Below are 17,129 nucleotides of genomic sequence, written 5' to 3'. Positions count from 1 at the left end.
CTGTGGTCAAAATGTTATGTCGCTAAAATTGATCGTACCACAACATTGTAAATCCTTGTTTTTTTGTTTAGTTTTTAACCATATTTGAACTTTGCAACTTTAAGAAACCATAAATATATTTAAGTCTAAAATGTTAGCAAAAAAAAGCCCAATATTTTTATTTACTTATTCTACTTTTATCAAGATGCAGCTTTGTGCCCCAATAAAATGGACATACACCTAATTAATTCAGTTAAATATTTAATCAGACACAGACTGCCAATATATCAGTCTTGGTTCTGTGCAGTCACAATGATTTAAATGAAATTTTGGAGTTAGATAGACTTTAAAATGCAGTAACATTTACTCAAGGAAGTTCAAGAACCACCCTGATTTAATTGCAGTTTAGATGCATGCAACGAAACCATATAGAAAAGCGGAAGGAAACATGGTAGAAAAGGGGGAAAAACACCTGCAAAGTTTTAAAATCTATTGGCTAATAATGTATTGATAGGTGTTATACTTTGTAAAGCAACTGGTTTTGGCATTAAACTCTACATAATTTAATCTAAGCAGAATATGCTGCAACAATAATTATAATACCTGAGTATTATTGAATTCTGGGATCTGATTGGTCAGAAGGTTTTGATTCTGAAGACACTCCAAAAGTAGTGATAATTCAAATGATATGAAGGAGTCTTGGGAGGCACGGTGGCTTAGTGCTTAGCACTTTCGCCTCACACCTACAGGGTCGGGGTTCGATTCCCGCCTCCACCTTGTGTGTGTGGAGTTTGCATGTTCTCCCTGTGCCTCGGGGGTTTCCTCCGGTGCCTTGGGGGTTTCCTCCGGGTACTCCCGGGGGTTTCCTCCCGCGGTCCAAAGACATGCATGGTAGGTTGATTGGCATCTCTGGAAAAATATATGAAGGAGTCTTGGGAGGCACGGTGGCTTAGTGGTTAGCACGTTCGCCTCACACCTACAGGGTCGGGGTTCGATTCCCGCCTCTACCTTGTGTGTGTGGAGTTTGCATGTTCTCCCAGTGCCTCGGGGGTTTCCTCCGGGTACTCCGGTTTCCTCCCCCGGTCCAAAGACATGCATGGTAGGTTGATTGGCATCTCTGGAAAAATTGTCCCTAGTGCGTGATTGCATGAGTGAATGAGTGTGTGTGCCCTGCGATGGGTTGGCACTCTCACCAGGGTGTATCCTGCCTTGATGCCCGATGACGCCTGAGATAGGCACAGGCTCCCCGTGACCCGAGGTAGTACGGATAAGTTTTCTACTATAGAAACATCTTAAGAAGTTAGTACTTTGCAGGTTCTTGGTAACTTTAGAGACTGTAGAGGAAATGGTTGCCTTGATGTAACTTGTCTCGTGAATTTGCTGTTATTAGAAATGATCGAAATAAATTTTCCATCATGTTATAATACTTTCATTCTAAACCATGGTAGAGGTTTAAGTTCAACTGTACCTTTAAAATACCCTCAAACTTCCTGATAATCGAAGCTCTTTCTTAATGCAAGTGGTGCTCACACACAGCTCTGTTATTTTATTTGTGGTTTCAATTATGAGGTTTTTCTACTCAAGTCAGCAAAAAGTTTGTGCAAGTAACTGTGTTCTCTACAATAGTACATCCATTATTCCTCTCCCCTTGTGGTTTTGAGCCAAAGCTCTGCCATCTTGGTGTTCCTCCAGGTGTTCACATTAATCAATTAATCTTAAGAAGCAGAGCTTCAGCCTGAAATATCCAGCTGGGCTCCAAATGCTTGACTGAAAGAGGCCTGCTTTCAGATGACTGAGTGATTTGTAATGAAGCTATTATATAATTCAGAGAGTTGTGAACTGAAATCATAAAATTTCTTCCGGGTATATTTTTTTACGCCTGCATATCGAAACGCATAGCAGTAAAATGTGTGTGTGTCTGGCACCATGGGATTTTTGCAGTAATCTCATATACACATAAGCTCTTGATCCTCTTTGATTCTGACCAAGATCAAAAGGTTTCCAAAGATGCATGAGTACAACAGTAATACAAAAGTGATGGGGTAGATTTTCCCACTACAAACACCCCTTTAACGATTCAGTCATATAAAAAAATTAAATCAATTCACATCTAATCTGATCTTTACAACAATGCAGATGATACTAGTTCTGCTGTCAAAATGTATGGAAATACAAATTCTTTACAAATAACAGATTGTTACTAAATAAAAAAAAAACAAACCTGAATATGTAAATAAATTCTTCTCCAAATGTTTCTGTAGACCACAGTTTCTGTAAATCCACAGGTGCCTTGTGAAATTGTCTCACAAGTTGGTCTAAAAGAGCACAGCTGTACACACACACACATGCAGACACACCATGGTGCATACTTAACTTGCACTCAGAGTGAATCATGTTTGAAGTGTGAGGTGCTGAATCATTCAACTGCATGCAGCGAGACTTGGAACATACTTACTTAATGCCGCCGGTCTCCTTGGATACTGGCTTCGTCAAACTGTAATCTTCCCCTAGCTGCCCTCAAGCAACTGCCCCATTACACAGTAGTGGACAGCAGTCTTCGTCTGCCTGCATATGGGGGCGTTTTCCCTTTATTTGCCCTCAAGGTTCTGTTGTTAAGGGGGTAAGGAGGAGGCTTCTGGCTTCTAGACAGCGCACTGGCCTCTGTTTTAGGCCCCTTAATTTGGGACACTGTTGTTCCGTGATTAAATTTCTGTCCTGAATTGTTTATAGATAAAAGTGCAGCTGTGTATGCTGGTGGCACAACACTAGGGGGGCATTCACCTGGTGTCTGGTCTTTATTACATGCTTCAAGTCTTCCCGTGCCCCCTGGTAGTGTTGACACAAGACCTGGGTTTTTTGAGTACCCAGAATTGTGGATGCTGGTGTCTACATGCTTTGCTTCCTCTGATGTAGAAACTCTCTCAATTGGGCTGCAATGCCCAGAAGCCTCTCCGCTGACATCCTCTCTCAGGTCAATGATGGAGGTCAGCTGGTCAATCTGCTGGACCACCTGAGGGTCAGAGAAAGACATTTGGCATCACCATATGGCAGCTTTGCTCAAACAATCCAACCCATGTTTGAGAACACCCAGTTTTATGCCAAACAATCAGTGCCACATGGATGAAGATAACATGCAAGGACACCAATGGGATGCGTTTGTGTAAATGAGATTAGGCTGCAGCAGCATGAAACTAAAAATAGGCAGTCGCCTTGCCTTCCAGCTGCCCCACTCTATTCGCTTCAGCTGACAACGGATGATAAAAAAGGTGCAGCACAGCATCCTTTACAAGCACTGCATTCACCTCAGAAATAGAGCAGGTAGTTGGTTTTTTTTTAGGTTTTTTGCATGACTCTGTTTTTTTCTTAGCCATGTTGTTTTTAAATTGTTTTTTTTTTATTACAAACTTAGTGTTTAACACTTTACTTTCATGTAACTGGATTTTTATAATTTTATTAGAGGAGTAACTGCTACAGTACATGACATGAACTCCCATATGAATAGACACATCTCAATCTCAAATAAACAACAATCTCTTTTTCAGTCATTATCAAAACCATCTACAGTATGAGCACATCTGCAAACAGATTTTACCTCCTTCATTTCCAAATGCACTTCCTTTAAGCCACAGAGAACTTCCTCAAGGTTGACAACCACTTTACGGATCTGGTCTTGGAGAACCATCTGAGTTTTCTTTGATTTGAAGGCATAAGCTTCTCCACTCATGGACTGCCCCCCGTTGTTTGACATATTTTGCAAATTCCCTTTATGAGAGCTCTCATTGTGGTTGATGGTGATGTTTTGGGGAACTTCTGTAGAGAAGAAAACTTCATGCATGGACCTGGACCCATCACTGTCTTCTGCTACATGTCCCATTGAGTTAGGAAAATTCTGTCTTGCGTTGTCCACACTATAGTGTTCTAGATTGCTCCTGCAGCTGGTTTTAGGTGTCTGACGTTTGTTAAAGGTGTATTCGTTTGCTTCAGATTGCCCAGGCGGCTGCGACTCTCTGACAGAGCTGGATTGTTGTGCCACCACGCAAACAGGCACTCCACAGTTTCTTTGACCTATGAACTGCGTCGGTAAATCCAGAGCACATTTCCTCAAAGGGAGGGGTGTCTGGGTTTGGTGGAGGTTTTCCACAAAGCTGCATTCTCTTGAGCGGTCCCTCACAGAGGCGCTGTTGTGTTGTAATCCCTGCCCCTGACACTTACGCCATCTCATACTGCTTGACTCATTATGACAGTTCTCACCAGTCCTAAAGATCTTTGAATGCCACTTCAGAGTGGTAAGTGATAGTCTGGAGTGGCGACTGTATCCATTATGGATGGTCTGCTTAGATCCATAAGTACCCATCTTGTTGTATTCCTTAGGCTCAAAACTAAACAAAGATCCCTTCCCAGTCTTTGCTGAGTGTCCCATCTTGGTCTTCTTCTGTAGGAGCCAGACGTGACATGGGATAGTATGTTTCCCAAGTCTTCTGGTATCAGTAGGCATTGCGAAGGGAGGACACCGAATTCATATTGAGATGCCGGAAAAGATTTGTCCTTTCCCCATGCATCGTCTCCCACCACTCCTGGCTGGATGGCAGTGTCATGCAAGTTCTATCCCTCTTGAAGCCTGAAACTTTTTCGTCAGCATGTTCCTTGGCTCACACCCCCACCCTCTCCCTCCGTTTCTCGTCAGTGCCTGCTTCTGATATTATCCCCACGTTGTTCTCTGCTGCTGGACCGTTGACAGCCTCCCTCCCTCCTTCTGAACAAACACATGCTGCCTTTGCTCATATTCCATTGCTCCTGCTTCTGGCCAAGAGCCTCTATATTCCGCTGCTTCCTCCACTCTTCCTGCCGTCCAGGCTCAGTGGCTGTTGCATGTTTCCTGTCTCTCCATCGCTTGCTCTCCCCCTCCCCGTACCCGCTCAGTCTCCCTCTCTCTCTCACTTCCTCTCGCGCATTGCACTCACTCCCTTTCTGGTGCTTTCTTCCTCCCACTCCTTCTCATGGCTGTTCCCCTTTCTCTTTCGCTCTCTCTCCCTTACTTACTCACTGGCAGGACTAGTTGACTCCAGTCAGGGTTTTTATTTTTATTTTTTTAAATCCACCATTAGCAGTGTCTACTTGAGTCATAGCTCTAATCTCTGATCTGATCGTGTCTGTCTTTTGCTTCATAAGGCACAAGTAGAGCTAGGATTTGAGAAAGAATAGCCTCTGGGAGGGTGGATCTTTCTTGCTTGCTCTCTTTCTCTAATGGATTGAGAACACAGCTTCTCCACAAGGAATAAAAGAAAGTATTATAAATGAACATGCCTACATCTTGTTAGAGTGGGACACCAACCTCCCGTTTAATACATTTTCCTCGAAACTTTAAGAAAAATAGGCTGTTTTATTTCAATAAGAGCAGACATTCAAAACCATTTCTCATGTTATTAATCATTAGGGTATTCATTAACCCTGCTGACATTTCAGTCATGGTCTACTGTTTACTACACTTGTGTAAAAAAAAAAAAAAGTCAATTATTAATCTTGATTATACCACACAGCTGAGAAAAAGAAAAAAACACCAATAACTTTGAACCCATGCAATAAGTGATAAGCAGAATAATCGAAAACTAAAATAAAAAAAAGTTAAAATAGCTGTTTTCCATGATTTGCTCCATTGAAGAAGCTCTCAAAAGCACATTCTTCAGTCGTGCTAACCCCTCACTGAGATGGGGTCAGAGGACCTATCTTGGGATTCGAGTAATGAAGCTCTGCTGTCTGTAAATAGTCAGCATTCAAACTCGTCACCCACTTGCTGCATGTGAGTCAGAAATAGCTGGAAAAGCTTCACACTGCACTTGATCACAAATTCGTTTTGGACAAGTGTGTGCTGTTACTGTACATGCTCAGCTGCAAAGGAAATATTTTTAACAGCTGGCCACACACACACACACAGATTATATACTAAACCAATATCCCCACTTATAGTCACTTTAAGGGGATTCCTGTGTGGCTTTCTTTTCATACAATGATTCTGAACGTCTGGTATTTATCTGCATGGTTTGTGTATGTGTGCGTGTTCTACAAAACTGACTTGTAGAAAAAAAATCTTCAGTTAAAGGGTTAGGATTGCGTAAGCCTGTGTTGGTTTGAAAGCTGTATCGTCTGTATAACAGGAGGTTGGGTAACACTGCACCTTCTGCCTGTCACTGTATCACCAAGTTAAATAAAAGAAAGCAGCATACATTTTGCAAGCCAAAGCTGAATAAGCAGGCCTTGAACTGCACCTTTGCTTTGAGCTCATCTTGCAAGCCTAATACAGTAAGTAGCATGTTAGTTCTGTTATAGGTGGATTGTGATACTGTAGCTAGAGGTTTAAAATTATGGATATTGTGTTGCGTTACAGTTTATGATCTGGGAGGATAAATTGGTTTAATTTTTTTTGGATCATCTAAATGTCACAATTTATCAAATCACCCAGAGAAAAGGTAGAGATTTTTAAAGGCTAGGTATTAGCAAAAACATGCACTTGGTGTCCACTTTATTAGGAACACCTCCACATTCTTGCAATTGGCAAATCAGGCACTTATGTGGGAGCAGTGCAGTGCATAAAAACCTGCAGATACAGTTCAAGAGATGTTCAGCTGATGTTCAAATCAAACATGTGTAGGTAAATGAGGTAAAAAAAACGTTCGTGATCTTGGTGAGTTTGACAGCTGGCATATTATATATTTCACCAATCTGGAACCAACAGCTATATAATCAGCTCAGGTTCAGTCAAATGCTTCCATGCTCATACATTAAAATCGACCCCAAGAACATGCTGGCCCAAAAGACGTTTGCAGCAAATGCCTGACTGAGCATTAACAGGGACCCTCACCCAGCCTCAGGTGATGTCTCTCAGATATTGACGGCAAAAGGTTTGCAACCACATATTAAAAATTATTTAACTTATTGCTAGTTTGTCCAAATCATTTTTGGTCTTTTAAGTGGGCACCTTATCTAAAATAATTTCAGTACCCTCCAGTTAAATGTGAATGTCTGAGATCATATACATTTAGTTTACTTAAACTGCAGTATACGGTGCAGCACTACTTGGGGAAAACTGTTTTTATTCACAGCTATCTAAGATTTAAAACAAAAGCCAAAAAAAAAAAAATAAAAAAAAAATACAATAAATAAAGGTCATTTTGACTGCAATTACCCAGAACCAGGAGCTTGTACATTTTGACCTTGCCATTCATTTCTAACATTTTTGAAACCCATACAGAATATTAACATATTTGTGAGTGCAATCCAACTTTCTTTGCATCACTTCTGTCTTTTTCCTCAGCACTTTCAGCTTAAGACAAATATGCCAGTCTTGACTATTCTCAGAGGATGATCTTTGAGTTGAAGGAAAACAAAAAGAATTTGCCTGTCTTAAGAAGCTGAGTTTCAGGTAACTGTCACATCTCAAGTAACAGCAGCCTGAGGGGAGAGGCATCAGCATACAGGATGGAGAGGATGTCACCCAGGCAATCCGCAAGCTGTGAGGGGAATAATAAATGGCGGGGTGTACACAGAAATTTTCATAGGCCCTTGCATCTTTCTTTAAACTAAAAAAAACAAAAAAATCATCCTCCTTTTGCTGACGTACCATGGGGCTATATTGAAACTTATCAACTGTTAAATGAACTATACTGTCAGCAGTCTTCTTGTTCTAAATTGGATTTTTAAATACAGCAAAAAAAGACATGGAAGTCGATCAGCAGTCTCATTTTCAGGCTCAGCGAGTCATTTCCTTTTTTATTTCTGCTTTTCTTTTAGAAACTGACTCTCAAGCCAACAGCTTCTCTAAATACACAAATAGGTCTTTTTTTTAAGGTCAAGAGGATCCCAAGTCATTACCTACAGCCATCTGCAGTGTAATCTAAACACAGCTGAACAGGTAATCAGAGCACATATCACTCATTTGGACCTGCATGACCATATGAGGTGAAAAGAAGAGCTGATATGCTCAAGTAAATTACAGCCATACAACACAGTTAGTTGGTGGATTAGGGGAATTAATACGGGCTTGATAAGATAATTAACTCTCGTTAGGCCTCTTGGTGGGGAAAAAACAACAAGAGGTTCAAATAAAAACAAGATTTCCTTTATATATACTATATATGTACGTATATACATAACAGGTCTGAAAGGTGGAGGCACAAACCTACAAATCAACACAAGTGTAGAAGCGAGCAAAAAGATAGAACCAGAAAGTTGGAAGACAACTTTTGTTCACTCATATAAACGGTAAACAATCCTTTTGTGTGCGAGCAGGCTTCAATCCTTAGAAGAAATGCTGTGTTTACTAATATGGTTTTATTTCAGCTTCAAGCTCTGTGCCTTCATGACAATTACTTTTAGTGTCACAGTCAAAACCAATTTTACATACACCATTTATATTATATTTTAAAAAAAAATCCACTATTCATAAGTGTAAAACATTTATGGTTCATGTTTACCTTTGGACGGTGAGCATCAATATTGACATCCATGTTTGGTCATTTATAAAACATTGAAAGCAAACATTCGTATCACACCTTGATGCACAGGGCAGGATCTCTGCGGACAGAAACAGCCGGAAAATGTTTTTACACACCTACAGATCACCTATAGAAATACTCCTGTTCACTGAGGTCCTTCATTTAACAGCTGCTCATGTTATCAGGGAAATGTAAAATGTCTCACATCACTCTACACATCTCTAGATACATTAAAACACAGACTGCTGGAGTGTCATGTTATGCGTCTGCTAACTTTAACCCCTAGATCAGCACTCCTGCTAAAGTTTGTTCCTTCCTGCCCTTGAAATAAAATTCTGCATTGCATCTCTTTGGCTGAGTCATGGAGGTGACTAGTGACAGCCACATACACACACAAAAAGAAAGAAGTATAGCAAAAAGGGCTCAGTAATAAAAATATTAAAACAAAAAAGGTATGAAATAGTAGTACATGGAAATATGCTCATTTTGCCTTCATTCCCGAAGAGGAACTGCATCAGGGTGAAAAGGTCACAGCAAAGAATAAAACAAAGAAAATACATACATGACAAGGACTTGCTGATACATGACCATTCCATACTTACTAAACCGGTTTGTTGACCACATAAAGCTCATTTATGTTCTTGCATTGTCACGTGACTCATGTGGGTATTAAACATTAAAGGCTTAGCATTGAGAGATTGCTTACATTGGGCTTCTGAGGACAACTGCAGCAGGCATTATTTTTCTAGCCACCAAATGAAAGCAAACTTCAATCTAATCCTAGAGGATCAAGTGTAAAATCTCCTTCGGCGTAATTATTATAGTGCATAAAATTACACATTTTAAAACTTCAAGAAGAAAGCAAATTAGGGAAACCATGTGCAATGTGCTACTTCAACGTTACAGCTCAACCAGCACTCCTGATTAATCCTTCCAGATACCAGTGAGTGTTTAAAGTCTGGGTTGTGCTCTTCTTTTAATGGTTTGACCAAGAGTGTTGCATTGTCATGGAAAACATGCAGCTGCTGTTCTCCCCACCCAGGAAAACATTCAGTCAGAAAGAGGACTGAAGAAGTTGAGGCTGGGGTGTGGCATAACAAAAAACAGATAATAGAAATGTGAAAATATTCACATACAATAAAAACCCCGACAAAATATAAGGGCTCAGGGAGACAAAAATTAAGGATCAAAGGTTGTCTTCATCCAGCATTTTATTCACACCATCACAGATCCTCTGCAGATGTCCACGGTAGATCTCGGAAGGGCCGTAGAGAGCTGCCAGGAAATCACAGTCGGAGAAGTGGTTGAAGACGTGGTTGACACGGGCATGTGATTTGGCTGTGAGGTGCCTGTTGATAGCCTGGTGCAGCAGCTCGCGGCAGTCGTTTAGGAGACTGCTCATGACACGTCGGTCAAAGGTAAAGTCGATCTGGTGGAAGCTGACTGCAGTCATGGCCAGTGTGTGCACCTTTTTGCGGAAGCGCTCAACAAGCAGAAGCTCCTCGCTGTTAAACTGCCCATTGCGGTACAGCACGCCCAATTTGACCACGATCTTGATGAGGTTCTTGATTATCTTCTGTGCTTCCTTGCGGTTGCGCGTGTACTCCTTGGTCACACGGTACAACTCATCCAGCACCTCGCTGCTCGTGTCATCGATGAACAGGTTGGCCACTGTCTTCGTAGCCATCTTGCTCATGAGCTTCTTCTGGGCCTGCAGGGCCAGGTTCTTAGTGCTGAAAGAGTCCATGTTTTCTGAAAACAGAAGACAATAAGAGAGATGATTATCCAGTGACGAAGAAAAAGGATAGGAGGAATGGGAGGACCTAGGGTGGTGAACATTTGACCAAACAATACTCATACATCTAAATTACAGCAGATGATTATCCAGTATATGCTGCGTGAAAGCATATGGAAACATGAGTACACCATCGCCATGGCAACACACACACAATCAACTTTATTAGGAACACCTGTATACACATGCAGTTATTTAATCAGCAAATCAAGTGGCAGCAGCATAATGCAGCCTGGTGTGGAACACAAACACACACACACACACATGTCAAGAGCTTCAGTTAATGGTCACATCAGACATAAAAATGGAGAAAAATGAGATCTCTGTGGTCGTGGCAGTCAGAAACTGTTGATTTGGGAATTTAATGCACCAAAGACCGGGTGCAGGTGCTTCCACTAAAATGGACAGTGAGGTCATGTTTATGTAAACATATAAAACATTGAAAGGACATTCTGAGAATCAGAACCTGCAGTTTTTTTTGAAGGACTCATGTTGCAAGGTTCAGAGTGTGAGGAGTATTCTCACCTGTATAGTATCACTGGACAAAATCACAGAGTTTGCAAAGGATTGTTCATATACTGCGTGTTCCTGTGCTCTATAAACACAGAGCACGAGATGATGTCCATCATTCTAAATTTTTTTTTTTTTTTATTAAATAAATAAATAATTTTCTGCCTCTTCCTACTGTTTATATACACACAGGCCTACTACCAAGACTGAGATGGCACAAATTCCTTCGGGAGAGCTGTGTCATTTAATTTTCGGAGGAGCTGGATTGATATGGATATGCTCCCCACTCACTACATCCTGCCACAGGAAACACACTGGTGCAAATTCCAGTTCTGTCTGTGTCTCTCTCGGATCTCCCACAATTTTTGCACAACAAAGCTGCAAAGCTCTGAAGCCATCCTGTTCCTTACAGAGCTTTACACTAGAGATGATGTGCTGCCTACAATCACTTACTATTACAGACATGATGAAATCCTTTGAACAAAACCTGGCATCTAGAGCATTTATTCTCCCTCATTACAAGCCACAGACACACTGAATTTGTTAGGGAGGAAAAAAAATGTATTCAGTGTCAAATGATATGAGGGCTCCTGAAAACTGTGTAGGACTTGCAGTCATTTCATTTTCGATACTGTATAAAAAGCATCAGCTCCATTAGAGCTTGTCATTCTATATATATTATATATATATATATAAAAAAAAAATATAAAAGGTCTCTGTGTGTGATCTTTTCTTTTATGGTTTTTAATCTGAAGCTATAAAGTTTAAAAATTAGTTTATAAGGCTAAAAATAACTAATAAATGCCAGAAGTGCACTTGTCAGGTTACCACTTCATGTCTAAATCACTTTACACTCACCTCAGAAAACCAATGGCTCGGAAAAAGTGATTTTTTTTTCTGAGGATGAAAGCTTTTCAAATTTTAATAAAAGGTTAAGCACAGACAGCAATTTCAATAATATTCATGAATGAATGTTTGCTGCATTTCCTGAAAGCAAATGTGAAGAAAATTTTACATTTATTCTGACAGATTTTATAAAACACACATTTTACATTATACAATGCATGTCAAAAACCAAAAGGCAACAAGAGTGGAGAGAGGGTCATTATTTCTGCACTGAAGAAGCAAATATCACCAGGTCAAATCACCAGCCAATCAGATAGTTGAGTCTGAGGCAGTTGAACCATATGTGAATTCAAGTAAAGACGGAAGAGACACAGCAGTGTGGAAGCAATTATCTGCAGTGAGGCTAATCCATCATTACAACAGCACAACGACGGGAAGTGCCTTTATTTCACAGCCCAGTGTAGCCCCAAAAGACCTTTTTAAGCTTTGTGAAAATAATTGGAGTTTTAAAAATTTCTTTTTTTTCCATATTAGTGGTCACACTGAGTGGGATATGAATAGATTGAATATCTACATTTTACCCTGCGTACAAACATACAACACAAGTACAAAGGGAGGGATTTAATTACATTTTCAAACTCCAAAACAAAACTAAAAGCTTCAGCATACTCAATCCATTTTAATCTCAGTCCTGCCAGGAGTCAGATGTAAACCACATTATTGCATGACTTTACTCTGGACATTTTAATAAGACAAAAACAAGTTACATTTTAGAGAAAACAAAAGGAGTAAAATCATACTGAATACATACTGACAGTTACAAAGCACTGACACTGGGGAACACCTCGATAAAATGTTACATAAACATTTAAATTATTCGATATTATTTTGATGAATATTTATTTATTAGCTTATGCCCTTAGGATTGATAATACGTTAGAAAAAGCATTAGTAGAAGTAAGCAAGTATACATTTGCCTTGCAAATGTAATAAAAAAAATTAACAAACACCTAACAAACTGAAGATATTGGTTTCAAGAATCAAACAGGACTCTGAATTTAAATATTGATAGCATATCTTCATATTGCACCCATCTCTTTCTTTCAAAACCCAAGTCTAATCAGCCTTTGGGTCAGAAACGGGGATAGAAACTGAGCCACAACTGTAGCTGTGACACCCAGATTTATCCTTCTCCTCCTTTGGAGAAGCCCCGGGTTTTCCCAGGCTGAATATCTTCACGAGATCAAAGGGAGAATCCTTTGAAAAAAATGTACAAGTCGAGGCAAGGTTAAGAGATACAAGATTTTCATTGCAAAAAGCACAAATGAAAATATATCAATTTTAAAGGAGCACCAAAATTTCAAAAACTTAAGACTCACTGCATTACTTTGCTACCATAAAACACCTCTCATCACATTTTACACCTCAACAGCGTCTCTGAATGAGGATCCTGTCGTGTTCGGAGCTTAAGATAAAGCCTGAGATTGAGACAGAGATAGAGAGAGAGAGAGAGAGAGAGAAAGAGAGATCGTAATCCAAGCCTGTGCTGAACGCATTTTAAAGAAGGTAAGGCAGCCATATAGCATGCATGCAGTCTGTATTGAAATTCAGAGTAAAGCCTTCACCAAGCAATGATTGCCAACTGTGGTGCAGAAATATGGTTTTGAACTTTGTCCAAGGAACTACTGGGCAGCAACCAACTGTCAAGCACTGTCATTTGTGGTTAGTTTTACACAAGCGCGAATAAAAACATTTCATGGATGTAAGTAAAGAGGAACAACAGCTGTTCTTTCTGTACATATGTATAAATTTCAATTCTGCTACAGCAATAAAAGTGTGAAAAGGAGCAATTTTGAGCTCAAATATGGGTATTAAAGCATCAAGCCATGCAAACTAGCATTAAACACATGCTAACATTTATGGATGCAGTATCTAAAGCTTTTTTCTCAAAAAACAAAACAAAAAAAAACCCATTTAGCTGACCAAAGAGTGGCTGACAAGGCAAAAGGCAATGATGGAACAAAAACTCACCATCATAGAGGTGTAATACTGCCATAAAATGACTGGAATTGGAGTGAAGTTAGCTCCCAGGTATGAAGCAAACTTCCAGGCGTAAAATGCAACTTGATTGCCTCAGGTGAGAAAGGGTGTGACCAAAATAGATACACCTGATACTTGCTTCCACTATCTGTTCTTATCCTGCCCACTTATCCATGCTTCTTACTTTAATTTTTCCCCTTTTTTTTTTTTTAAAAACACAGTAAATATATGCTAATGTACTTTCAGATATGAAACATGAAATAAAGAATCTGCTGCTTTCAGGTTTGCTTATGTACCAAGTTTGTAAGTCGGTTCTCAGTTTGAGTGGCAGGAGAATGTTTGTGCTCAGATTTCACTCTCTTTAATATCAAAAAACACACACACACACACACACACACACACACACACACACACACACACACACACACACACACACACACACACACACACACACACACACACACACACACACACACACACACACACATATATATATATAGGTACTTTTTCTCATTTAGGCCACACAGGTCTACTGATGCCTGTGGCATAATTAATTATTCAAGAAAGCCACAAAACAAGCCGCAGATTAATAATTCATGCTGCATAATTTGAAAAAATGAAAATGCTTACTAAGGATGTAATTAACTAATTGTGATAGTTACCAGAAGCTGCATAACAATGGGACAGAAACTGGGACACTCATCAGAGGTGTGATTTTCAGCGAATGTTTGTTTCTCGTGCAAAGAATTGTGTCGGGCATGCATATGATGCATTTGTTAGGCTAAATGTTATGAAGGAGACCATAGCCAAAAGCATTTCCTGTACTCTTTGCAGCTGCACAACAGTATCTCGTGTGTGAGACTTTGAGCAGATGAACACACGTGTATGTTTGGGGAGGGGAAAAATTGAGCTTTCTATTCAGTGTCATTTCGCAGTGTTTATAGCTACAATTTGGCTCGTGACAAAGCTTTCTCTCAGGGCTTTCTGGTTCTGTAACAACCCATAGAATAGCCTTTTTGTAATTGCCAGATGAGGAGGATTCACTGATCTTGCCGCTCAATGAGAAACATTCATTTTGTGACCACACAATTAAATCAGGCGTACAAATACACAACACACAACTGCTGGTTTCACACACACAGTTGTAAAGTGTGATTTAGGATCATGGTTTTCATGTTAAAACAATACTAAAAATAAAAATACAAAATATATATATATATAGTTGAACAGCCAAGACGTGTCTCAGGATTTATCCACTAAGGATGGACCTGCAAATAAATAAAATTGCAGGCTGTACCAGAGATCACGCTCATATAGAAATCAAATATTTCTGACTCTGAGAGAACTTTCTGACTCCATCGACTGTCTTTGGTCATAAATGCATGGAGTCTGTCATGAATTGCGATTGCTGAGATCTTCCAATTTAAATAAAATCGCTGACTATATTCTGGGTACAAGCATTTCCTGTACATTTAATATTTTGGACAAACTATTCCTTAATATTAATTAACACACACACACACACACACACAGGTGTTTCCTGGGTTACAAATGAAGGTGCCATACACTTTGCAGGCTAGTAAATCAGGTTACGTCACCTCCGCCCTGTAAACAAGTTACCCAGGCTCTCAACACATCAGGTTTCCACAGCTGTAAGAGCCATAGATGCATTTCTGTAGTACAAGCTAGACCTACATTTCATGTACACTGTTAATAAAGGGCTATATTTCTAACCTGGGCCTAATTGCTAACATACACAATCAGAGAAATGGCATTAAATGGCATCTTTACTCATAACATATTTTATATGTTTATACAACTTTTATATTAGCAGTCTGTGTCTTTTACCTTTTAAATCTTTACTAAAAGAGGTAGTTATCATGCAGTTGTGTAAATGATACTTTTATGGTACTCTATTGACATTTTTAAGTGAAATATGATATTAATGATACAAAATGAACAAGGAAAGGTGCAGTTTATTTCTTTTTCTTCTATGAATATAATATGAGTTAAAAATATAAGCAGTCTGTCAAGATGTATTATTATTATTATTATTATTATTATTATTATTATTATTATTATTATTATTATTATTATCACCATTAACAGAGTCTAACGATGGGTCTGTATATAAAAACATGACCCAGACTTATTCATCCAAAATCAACAACTTTATATAACTTATACTGTAGGTAGCAGGCTGTAACTCACAAACTGTCTGATAGTGTTGTTACATTTGCATCTTTTAAGTGCGGTATAATGCAAACGATTTGATTACAAACACAAGCAGCGATTAAAACAGGCTGTACGTGTAAACGCTGTGGCTTTAACATGAAAAAGTAGCAGATTAAAAGTGGGTGTAAATAGATCTTGTAATCAGAGTGTAATGAGAGATTTTCACCACCAGCTCCAACACAAAGTTAAAGATAAAACACTGTGACCTCGGATTGTTCCAGTTTACAAGCTCAGGTCGAACTCATAACTGGGTAGAAATAGATATACAAATAAAGTAAATATGAAATATTAATATATATCTACATACCGTCAAATCCGTGATCCACTCAGCAACCCCGGTTCCTCAAATCTCCATCTACAAGCACCAGTTCGTGGCAGCCATCTCATCTCACAAGACCTCTTATAAACATTGATTTTACAAATAAACAACGGCAACTAAACCTTCTAACAAAGCTTTAGCGACGAGAAAATCCCCAGTGGAGAAATCTGTAAAGCTATTTCACTGTCCTTGTGAATAATTAAAGAAGTTGTCGTCCGTCCTCTGCCTCTTCGGATCGGTTACAGGAGTTTGTGTTACATGACTCCACCTTTAACGAAAAAGTTTCAAAGTCGAAGCTCTTGGAGACCGGATGATTGACGTGAAGTTTAGCCAATAACATGTTCGAATCCACTGTTACGAAACCAATCAGAAAGAAGAACAAGAAGTTAGAAAGAAAAAAAAAGTTGTGTCCCGCCCACGGCTCTAAGGCTTCAGTGATTAGCAACCCTGTTAAAGCTCCAAAGCATACAGTTTAGATTTATTAGCTAGCGACAGCTAATAAGCTAATACAGCTAATAAGGCTAGCTGGCTCCAAGGCTCTTGCATTTACTATATTTAAGATTAAATAATCGTAGACCCCAAAACATTTGTAATTAAAACTTATGTAAACTTGTTTTTCTTACAACTTAACATTTTATTGCATTTGGAAGAATCCACAGTCTATATTTTCTTATCTGTGTGCTATTTGAAATTTTATTTATAATAACAATAATAATAATAACCCTTAATTATCATTTTTTTGTGTTGCACAATTATAAAACTTGTCTGTCTGCTTTTACAGTGTGTTTTGTTTTCTACACAAAGGCTGAGAATTTACCAAAGGAAATGGTCTACAGAGAACAATGAAAAAGGGGAATTTGTGGACCCTGTTCATTTTTTTTTTCAATAGAACAATTGGATGAAGACTATTTAGATG

At 39.2% G+C, this 17,129-nt stretch overlaps 2 protein-coding genes across 5 annotated transcripts; both read right to left on the bottom strand.

The window, feature by feature from the left end:
* Nucleotides 1–521: 521 nt before the first annotated feature.
* On the bottom strand, nucleotides 522–4,855 carry LOC132853871 (uncharacterized). 3 transcript variants are annotated; one of them, XR_009649203.1, is made up of 3 exons: nucleotides 3,572–4,855; nucleotides 2,435–2,989; nucleotides 522–2,308 (listed from the first exon to the last, which is right to left on the bottom strand). XR_009649203.1 is itself a non-coding variant. In XM_060881894.1 (2 exons), exons 1-2 carry the CDS (start codon nucleotides 4,472–4,474, stop codon nucleotides 2,513–2,515), a joined length of 1,380 nt encoding a protein of 459 aa, XP_060737877.1. In that variant the 5' UTR covers nucleotides 4,475–4,855; the 3' UTR covers nucleotides 2,323–2,512. The 3 variants fall into 3 exon arrangements, 1 of the variants encoding a protein (XP_060737877.1); XR_009649204.1 differs by having other exon boundaries at nucleotides 2,232–2,250; XM_060881894.1 differs by lacking the exon at nucleotides 522–2,308 and having other exon boundaries at nucleotides 2,323–2,989.
* Nucleotides 4,856–8,284: 3,429 nt separating this feature from the next.
* Nucleotides 8,285–16,495, bottom strand: tnfaip8l1 (tumor necrosis factor, alpha-induced protein 8-like 1). Of its 2 annotated transcripts, none has more exons than XM_060881883.1 (2): nucleotides 16,202–16,495; nucleotides 8,285–10,220 (listed from the first exon to the last, which is right to left on the bottom strand). In XM_060881883.1, exon 2 carries the CDS (start codon nucleotides 10,213–10,215, stop codon nucleotides 9,655–9,657), a length of 561 nt encoding a protein of 186 aa, XP_060737866.1. In that variant the 5' UTR covers nucleotides 10,216–10,220; nucleotides 16,202–16,495; the 3' UTR covers nucleotides 8,285–9,654. The 2 variants fall into 2 exon arrangements, with proteins under 2 accessions (XP_060737866.1, XP_060737856.1); XM_060881873.1 differs by lacking the exon at nucleotides 16,202–16,495 and adding an exon at nucleotides 13,651–13,765.
* Between the last annotated feature and the right edge of the window lie 634 nt (nucleotides 16,496–17,129).

The sequence above is a fragment of the Tachysurus vachellii genome, chromosome 1 (assembly GCF_030014155.1).
Source record: "Tachysurus vachellii isolate PV-2020 chromosome 1, HZAU_Pvac_v1, whole genome shotgun sequence".
Taxonomy (NCBI): Eukaryota; Metazoa; Chordata; class Actinopteri; order Siluriformes; family Bagridae; genus Tachysurus; species Tachysurus vachellii.
The sequence above is the reverse complement of the archived record's forward strand: the minus strand, read 5'-3'. Positions and strand labels throughout refer to the sequence as shown.